The following is a 9,735-nucleotide window of genomic DNA, read 5'->3' as shown; positions in this document are numbered from 1 at the left end:
CTCATCATCTAAGCTATAGGAGATTAAATTGACAAACAAAGAAGCAGGTTAATTATAAAGGCACTTAAACTTAAATCTGCTCAGTTCTAATACTGAAACTCTGAATATTTCTAAAAAAGTATGCACCAGCATGCCAACAAACAAATAAATCTGCTTAGTTCCTATACTGCACTATCTTAATAAGTCACTATCATCTTCTAACCCTAATTTATAATTCTCCTAATCAGTAACTATCATATTCTAACCCTAGTTTATAATTCTCCTAATCAGTCACTATCATATTCTAACCCTAATTTATAAATTTGAACTAAATGTATGAATGGTACTGAAATTACTTACCTCACTCCACCAAACGACGACGCCCACATGTGGCCCCCCTCTGGATCCGTGTGGATGCACATCGCCACTGCCATTGTTGCACGGTGTATCGGATTTAGCTGGACCTCGGGCGGTGATGACTGTGGTGACCGCTGCGTCAGGAAGCTCGAGCTGCCTAGCCATTTCTCTACCTCTGAATGGCCACCGCTCTCCTCGATGGTGAGGCCTTGTCCCAAAGGAACGCCGCCGACGACATCTGGTTGCGGTGCCGCTATCGCACCTAGGTCAGAGAGCGGGGGAGAGGAGGGGGGAGTGAGAGGGAGGGCGGCCTGACTGGCTACTTTCGTTCCGACCGGACCGGTCGACTAACGGCCGTTAACTGCTGCTCCGTCCGCGCGCTGGGCCATGTGGCCTGACTGGTGGGCCCAATCAGTCAGAAAAACGTTTAAATCATTAGTCACTGCGGGTTTGGGTTTTTTGAAACAGCCGACCGCGCGTTTGGTAGTTTTTTTTGAGAAAAATTAAAATCTGATAATTTTTTGGAACCCTAGCCTATAAACTAGTAGTTTTATGCTATTTACTTCTGTAATATACAGTTACATATGGCGTTGGTTTTCCACGTATCCATGCGCCTGTAGACAACAATTAAGTGGATGTATGAATTGCCTATTAGTCATTGATGCGGCAGCATCATGGAGGGGAGTCGTCCTTGCATGCATTAGGTCTGGCGATGGCGTCATTACATGCTCCTAATAGGCACGGCCCAAGGAAATCGCAAAGAGGCAAAAGGTGACTGGCCCAAAAATGGCATTCAGTCGATTGACATGTAGTCAATCCCTAGAAAGAGTTAATTCCATGCTGTGAAAATGGCGTGTTAGCCTCTAGTAATACACAAATTATGGTGTTACACACGACTTTGTACAGATACCACAGAGAAGTGAGTGATAAGCAAGTGACCAATCACAATGTCAAAACAAGAAGCAAGTAATTAATCACATAGTACTATCACAGACGTCGCTTTATTTTTGACAAATGAACATCGATCGCACGACACACACTCAGAGTAGTATTGCACGATATGCTTACTTCTGTGCTTCTTAGAAGCGGTAACACATACCACATGAGTAGATTTTACATAATAATAAAGCAGGGATCTTTGACCATTGGATACATTGGTAGGTTGGCAAGTACTTTAGTATAGGAGTATTATTTAGGTTCGCCGTATCGTCGATCGACACGTCGGTTGTAGTCGAGCATCTAGACGAGGGAGAAGGGCAATGGAATGATGTTAAGGATGCCACCGAGGAGGCCGCCCACGATCTGCCCGATGAGGCCAATTAGGCCGCCAAGGCCCCCGAGGCCACCGCTGCCGCTGCCACTGTCAATACCCAGGAGCTGCACGGGTGCGGTCAGCGTCCCGGTGACGCTGGCCAGGGACGCGTTGCAGGCGGCTAGCGGGGTGACCACCACCACCTTGCACTGGTTGCCGAGCAGAGGGGCGAGCAGCGACGAGGTGGCCGGGCCCATGTTCATGGTGTACGTTCCGCTGCGGTCGGCAGTGGCGCTGGCCATCACATCACGGCCGCACACCATCTGCACGGCGGCGTCTGTCGGGAGCAAAGAAGCACAGCAAATGTAAGACGGGAAGGTAGCCATGGCCCATGGCATCCAGATCCAAGCAAGAGGATAGCAGAGGTCCTTACTCGGGAAGGGGGGAACCGCAGCCACGTTGATGGAGTTCCCGGCGCTGCATGGCACCACGCCGGTGACGAGTGCCACTGGAGGCTGCTTGCCCGCCTCCGCACCGTGCGGCGCCTGGCTGACGGCGAGGACCAGGAGGGCGGCGAGAAGAAGGCTCTTGGTTGCCATTGGCTTGGATCCGCTCGATCGATCTCTCTGTTGTATGTGTGAGAGGATGTTGTGCTGTGCTGAGTGTGGTGCATGGGTCCCCCTTTTATAGGCTTGCGAGGAGGCCAAGCTGCCGCGGTTTAACACGACTAGGAAGCCGCAACGCTTGCTGGTTCCTCTTGTTCACGGTGCGCATGCTTGCAGTGTTGTGGCTGGGCACGCTGCCGTCCGCGTCGGCCGTAGGAAGGATCCAAAGTTCCAAGCAACTTGGCCCAAACGCGCGCATGCTCCAAAGCAGCAGCAAAAATCTCCATCAGCTCAGTTCACGGGCCAGCGCATGCATGCATGCCAAGCTAGAGATTTTTGATGGCGAGAGCTACGAGGGCGTGGGCACGCCGGCCTTATTATTGCCAAATGATGAATGGAGCCAGTTTAGAAGGATCAAGCAACGGATAGCATGCATGCGCATCGCGTAGCGTACTCCTCCAGCTTAGCAAGATAGGCTAGGGCGCGCGCGTGATCCGTGGGCGTGCTGGATTGGTGCATGCCTGTGGACTTAATTAATGATTTTTGGTTCATGCAGAAGAATGGAGAAAGAGAAACCATATATAGCGACGTCCTTTGTCAGGAAGAAAAACGAGGATCCTCCCAACGGCCCAACCGGCCAGGCTTCCTGTGGGCTTTTGCAGCCGGCCAGTCCTACTACACTGAGCGCTACGGCATTTCCTATTCGGCGCTGCAGGTGCCGGTTAAGGGCAATTTTCCTAACCGGCGCCTGCAGCCGCGTTAGGTGGGCTGGCCCATTTATCTGTTTCAGGCTGCAGTAGTTTTTCTTCTTCTTCTGTTTTCAAAAGAGAAAAACAAGTGCGCTTGCGCGGTGAGTCGAACCACTGACCTCCTGTGCCGTGACTAGGGATGCAGGCGGGCATCCCGCATAAGCCCGCATAGACATGATATTAGTTCAAAGTAAGTTAAATCTGGCCGGAAAAATTATAACTAAGCTGAGACATTTTGACTTGGAAGCGGGGCGGATCGGGCACCGCCCTGCATCCCTAGCCGTGACGTAATGACCTAACCACCATGCCTCTCAACCACGTTTGATATTTTCAACTTTGTTATTCTTTTATTACTTCTACTGTTACTTTCTTTTTTTTCCTGGTTTGATGAACTTTTTCTGCGAAATTTATTAACTTTTCTTTAAAAGTTGACGAATTATTTTTCAAATTTCAATGAACTTTTTAAAATTTGATAAACCTTTTTCATATTCGTTGAACTTTTTTCAAAATCTGAGAACTTTTATGAAAATCGATGAACTTTTATGAAAACCGATAAACTTTTTTCAAAATTGATGAACTTTATTTCAATATCGATGAACTTTTTTCAATTTTCTTGAACTATTTTGTATTTCGTCAACTTTTTGAAAATTTTCATGAACTTTTTTTATCCGTGAATGTTTTTCAAACTGGTGAACTTTTTAAAATTCATTAACTTTTCTGAAATTAGTGAACTGTTTCTAATTTATGAACCTTTTTTAATTCTCGTAAGCTTTTGTCAACTTGCTAACCACCTAGGACAACACACATCCTTTGCAAAGTTTCTCCCATTTTCCCTTTTTGTTCTTTCTTTCTTTGTCTTTTTTCTCTCTCTTGTTTGCATTTTCTATATTTTTCTTTATTTTTCTCTTTCTTATCCTTTTCTATTTTTTCTTTTGTTTTATTTAATGCGTTCTTTTTTATAAATTTGTGATTTTTTTCTAAATTGATCAAAAAATCAGATTCGATGAACTCTTTTCAAATTTGGTGAATTTTTTTCAAATTTGAAGAACTCTTTTCAACTTCAATGAACTTTTTAAATTAAGATGAACATTTTTCAAAATCTATGGTTTTTTCAAAAAATTGATGAACTCTTTTTCAAATTCGATGAACTTTTTTTGAAAGGTTGGTGAACTTTTTGGAAATTCTATGAACTTTTTCTAAATTCAGTGAACTCCTTTTCAAATTCGATGAACTTTTTTCAATCCGTTTACTTTTTTGAATACGTGAATTTTTTTCTAATTTGTGATGTTTTTTAAATCTGTGGACATTGAAGTTTTGTTCACGTTTATGCTTGAAAAGAAATCAAGTTTTCCTAAATAGCACGGCAACTATTGTGTTCATTATATGTACGCGCATCATTTTTGACAAATGGTCGTTGTGCCGCAAGTGGTCAGCCGAGCGCGCTCTGATCTGAATGTCTCCGGTTCGATTCCATGCGGCAGCCAATTGTCTGATGTTTTTCTCGTGCTATTACTTTTTGCACTGATGTTCCTGGGCCGGCCCACTGGCGTGCCGCAGTGAGCGCCAGTTGGCTCATCTGGCACCTGAAGCGCTGACTAGGAGGTCCCGAGCGCTACTCTCTCTTTTAGTAAAAACTCGGGTAATTGTTATGGGCCTCGTAAGGACAGTCAAATTTTTGGTGTTATTTAATGGTAAGAAGTCACAAGAGTTTCAACCTTCACGTGGAATACGTAAGGGGGACCCAATTTTCCCATATTTATTCTTAATAGCAGCAGAGGGCATTTCGTGCCTTTTAAAATATATTGATGAGTCATCCAATCCGAATGGGATACAGGTTGCTACTACGGCTCCGCTAGTAAACCATTTACTATTCGCTGATGATAGCCTGCTGTTTTTCAAGGCTAACACAAATGGGGCTAATGAGGTAAACCAGGTGTTGGACACTTATTGTCAAGCATCGGGACAACGGATAAACAATGAAAAGTCGTCAATATTCTTCAGTAAGGGTTGTCCTGATAGTGTGAGACAGGAAATAAAGACCTTGTTGCATGTGCCAAATGAGGCATTGAGTGCCAAATATCTTGGGATGCCGATAGAAGTGGGGGATTCAAGGAATGGGGCTTTCAAATATTTAAAGGATTATTTATGGAGCAAAGTTCAGGGATGGATTGAGAAAACTTTATCAGCGGCAGGCAAGGAAGTGTTGGTCAAATCGGTAGCCCAAGCAATACCTGTTTTTTCTATGTCCTGTTTTAAGTTGCCTAGGGGATTGTTTGAGCACTTGAATATGTTGATCCGTAAATTTTGAGTGGCTGCAAAGATGGACGTCGCAAACCAAATTGGGTGTCCTGGGAATCAATGGCCCAACCTAAAAGTATGGGTGGCTTGGGCTTTAAAGATTTTGAGTTATTCAACTTGGCATTGCTAGCAAAGCAAGCATGGAGGCTTCTTCGATGCCTAGATTCGCCGAGTGCAAGAATTCTCAAGAGTGTTTATTTCCCCAATGATTGTATTCTTAATGCAGAGTTGGGTAGTCATCCGAGCCAAATTTGGCATGCGATTATTGAAGGTCGTGACATACTGAAACAGGGCTTAATAAGGAGAATTGGCAATGGAGAAAGTGCCAACATCTGGTCGGACAACTGGATACCGAGGAAGGAGATGTTGAGACCATATGGGAGTCATCAGAACAATACACCGGCTAATGTTTCTGAACTTATTGATCATACAGCGGCGGTTTGGGACATGGACAGACTTCAGGAAATATGCCTCCCAATTGATATTCCATCCATATTAAGTATACCTATGTGTACTACAAACATACATGATACATGTGAAGGAAATATGCCCTAGAGGCAATAATAAAGTTATTATTTATTACCTTATTTCATGATAAATGTTTATTATTCATGCTAGAATTGTATTAACCGGAAACATAATACATGTGTGAATACATAGACAAACATAGTGTCACTAGTAATCAAAGATGGTTAAGTTTCCTAACCATAGACATGAGTTGTCATTTGATTAACGGGATCACATCATTAGAAGAATGATGTGATTGACTTGACCCATTCCGTTAGCTTAGCACTTGATCGTTTAGTATGTTGTTATTGCTTTCTTCATGACTTATACATGTTCCTATGACTATGAGATTATGCAACTCCCGTTTACCGGAAGAACACTTTGTGTGCTACCAAACGTCACAACATAACTAGGTGATTATAAAGGAGCTCTACAGGTGTCTCCGAAGGTACATGTTGGGTTGGCGTATTTCGAGATTAGGATTTGTCACTCCGATTGTCAGAGAGGTATCTCTGGGCCCTCTCGGTAATGCACATCACTATAAGCCTTGCAAGCAATGTAGCTAATGAGTTAGTTACGGAATGATGCATTACATAACGAGTAAAGAGACTTGCCGGTAATGAGATTGAACTAGGTATTGGATACCGACGATTGAATCTCGGGCAAGTAACATACCGATGACAAAGGGAACAATGTATGTTGTTGTGCAGTCTGACCGATAAAGATCTTCGTAGAATATGTGGGAGCCAATATGAGCATCCAGGTTCCGCTATTGGTTATTGAATGGAGACGTGTCTCGGTCATGTCTACATAGTTCTCGAACCCGTAGGGTCCGCACGCTTAAGGTTTCGATGACAGTTATATTATGAGTTTATGAGTTTTGATGTACCGAAGGAGTTCGGAGTCCCGGATGAGATCGGGGACATGACTAGGAGTCTTGAAATGGTTGAGACGTAAAGATCGATATATTGGACAACTATATTCGGAGTTCGGAAAAGTTCCGAGTGATTCGGGTATTTTTCGGAGTACCGGAGAGTTACGGGAATTCGCCGGGGAGTATATGGGCCTTATTGGGCTTTAGGGGAAAGAGAGAGGAGAGGCTGGGCGCCCCCCCCCCAAGGCCTAGTCTGAATTGGACTAGGGGGAGGGGCTGCGCCCCCTCCTTCCTTCTGTTCTCTTCCCCCTTTCCTTGACTCCTACTCCTACTACTTGGAGGGGGGGGGGGGATCCTACTCCCGGTGGGAGTAGGACTCCTCCTTGGCACACCCTCCTTGGCCGGCCGCCCCCTCCCCCTTGGCTCCTTTATATACGGGGACAGGGGGCACCTCTAGACCCACAAGTTGATCTTCGTGATCGTTCCTTAGCCGTGTGCGGTGCCCCCCTCCACCATATTCCACCTCGGTCATATCGTTGCGGTGCTTAGGCGAAGCCCTGCGTCGGTAGAACATCATCATCGTCACCACGCCGTCGTGCTGACGGAACTCATCCCCGACACCCTACTGGATCGGAGTCCGGGGATCGTCATCGAGCTGAACGTGTGCTGAACTCGGAGGTGCCGTACGTTCGGTGCTTGGATCGGTCGGATCGTGAAGGCGTACGACTACATCAACCGCGTTGTCATAACACTTCCGCTTTCAGTCTACGAGGGTACATGGACACACTCTCCCCTCTCGTTGCTATGCATCACCATGATCTTGCGTGTGCGTAGGAATTTTTTTTGAAATTACTACGTTCCCCAACAGTGGCATCCGAGCCTAGGTTTTATGCGTTGATGTTATATGCACGAGTAGAACACAAGTGAGTTGTGGGCGATAGAAGTCATAATGCTTACCAGCATGTCATACTTTGGTTCGGCGGTATTGTTGGATGAAGCGGCCCGGACCGACATTACGCGTACGCTTACGCGAGACTGGTTCTACCGACGTGCTTTGCACACAGGTGGCTGGCGGGTGTCAGTTTCTCAAACTTTAGTTGAACCGAGTGTGGCTACGCCTGGTCCTTGCGAAGGTTAAAACTGCACCAACTTGACAAACTATCGTTGTGGTTTTGATGCGTAGGTAAGAACGGTTCTTGCTAAGCCCGTAGCAGCCACGTAAAATTTGCAACAACAAAGTAGAGGACGTCTAACTTGTTTTTGCAGGGCATGTTGTGATGTGATATGGTCAAGACGTGATGCTATATTTTATTGTATGAGATGATCATGTTTTGTAACCGAAGTTATCGGCAACTGGCAGGAGCCATATGGTTGTCGCTTTATTGTATGAAATGCAAACGCCCCGTAATTGCTTTACTTTATCACTAAGCGGTAGCGATAGTCGTAGAAGCAATAGATGGCGTAACGACAACGATGCTACGATGGAGATCAAGGTGTCGTGCCGGTGACGATGGTGATCACGATGGTGCTTCAGAGATGGAGATCACAAGCACAAGATGATGATGGCCATATCATATCACTTATATTGATTGCATGTGATGTTTATCCTTTATGCATCTTATCTTGCTTCGTTTGACAGTAGCATTTTAAGATGATCTCTCACTAAATTATCAAGAAGTGTTCTCCTTGAGTATGCACCGTTGCAAAAGTTCTTCGTGCTGAGACACCACGTGATGATCGGGTGTGATAGGCTCTATGTTCAAATACAACGGGTGCAAAACAGTTGCACACGCGGAATACTCTGGTTAAACTTGACGAACCTAGCATATACAGATATGGCCTCGGAACACGGAGACCGAAAGGTCGAGCGTGAATCATATAGTAGATATGATCAACATAGTGATGTTCACCATTGAAAACTACTCCATCTCACGTGATGATCGGACATGGTTTAGTTGATTTGGATCACGTGATCACTTAGATGACTATAGAGATGTCTGTCTAAGTGGGAGTTCTTAAGTAATATGATTAATTGAACTTAAATTTATCATGAACTTAGTCCTGGTAGTATTTTGCAAATTATGTTGTAGATCAATAGCTTGCGTTGTTGCTTCCCTATGTTTTTTGCTTCCCTATGTTTTTATATGTGTTCCTAGAGAAAAACTAAGTTGAAAAGATGTTAGTAGCAATGATGCGGACTTGGTCCGTGATCTGAGGTTTATCCTCATTGCTGCACAGAAGAATTATGTCCTTGATGCACCGCTAGGTGACAGACCTATTGCAGGAGCAGGTGCAGACGTTATGAACGTTTGACTAGCTCAATATGATGACTACTTGATAGTTTTGTTCACCATGCTTTATGGCTTAGAACCGGGACTACAAAAACATTTTTGAAACGTCATGGAACATATAAGATGTTTTAAGAGATGAAATTGGTATTTCAGACTCATGCCCGTGTCAAGAGGTATGAGACCTTTGACAAATACTTCGCCTAAAAGATGGAGGAGAATTGCTCAACTAGTGAGCAAGTACTTAGATTGTCTGAGTACTACAATCGCTTGAATCAAGTGGGAGTTAATCTTCCAGATAAGATAGTGATTGGCAGAGTTCTCTAGTCACCATTACCAAGTTACTGGAACTTCGTGATGAACTATAATGCAAGGGATGACGAAAACGATTCCCAAGCTCTTCGTGATGCTGAAATCGACGAAGGTAGAAATCAAGAAAAGAGCATCAAGTGTTGATGATTGACAAGACCACTAGTTTCAAGAAAAGGGCAAAGGGAAAGAAAGGGAACTTCAAGAAGAATGGCAAGCAAGTTGTCACTCCTACGAAGAAGCCCAAAGCTGAACCAAAGCCTGAAAACTGAGTGCTTACACTACAAAGGAAATGGTCACTGGAAACGGAAATACCCTGAATATTTGGTGGATAAGAAGGATGGCAAACTGAACGAGGGTATATTTGATATACATGTTATTGATGTGTACCTTACTAGTGTTTATAATAACCCCTGAGTATTTGATACTTGCTCGGTTGCTAAGATTAGTAACTCGAAACAGGAGTTACAGAATAAACAGAAACTAGTTGAGGGTGAAGTGACAATGTGTGTTGGAA

General features: G+C 44.4%; 1 protein-coding gene across 1 annotated transcript; it reads right to left on the bottom strand.

Annotated features, from left to right (window-relative positions):
• Nucleotides 1-1,303: 1,303 nt before the first annotated feature.
• Nucleotides 1,304-2,239, bottom strand: LOC119368472 (phylloplanin-like). The gene is made up of 2 exons (XM_037633721.1): nt 2,022-2,239; nt 1,304-1,925 (listed from the first exon to the last, which is right to left on the bottom strand). Exons 1-2 carry the CDS (start codon nt 2,185-2,187, stop codon nt 1,576-1,578), a joined length of 516 nt encoding a protein of 171 aa, XP_037489618.1. The 5' UTR covers nt 2,188-2,239; the 3' UTR covers nt 1,304-1,575.
• Nucleotides 2,240-9,735: the final 7,496 nt, after the last annotated feature.

Source organism: Triticum dicoccoides, chromosome 2B, assembly GCF_002162155.2.
Source record: "Triticum dicoccoides isolate Atlit2015 ecotype Zavitan chromosome 2B, WEW_v2.0, whole genome shotgun sequence".
Classification (NCBI taxonomy): domain Eukaryota; kingdom Viridiplantae; phylum Streptophyta; class Magnoliopsida; order Poales; family Poaceae; genus Triticum; species Triticum dicoccoides.
The sequence above is the reverse complement of the archived record's forward strand: the minus strand, read 5'-3'. Positions and strand labels throughout refer to the sequence as shown.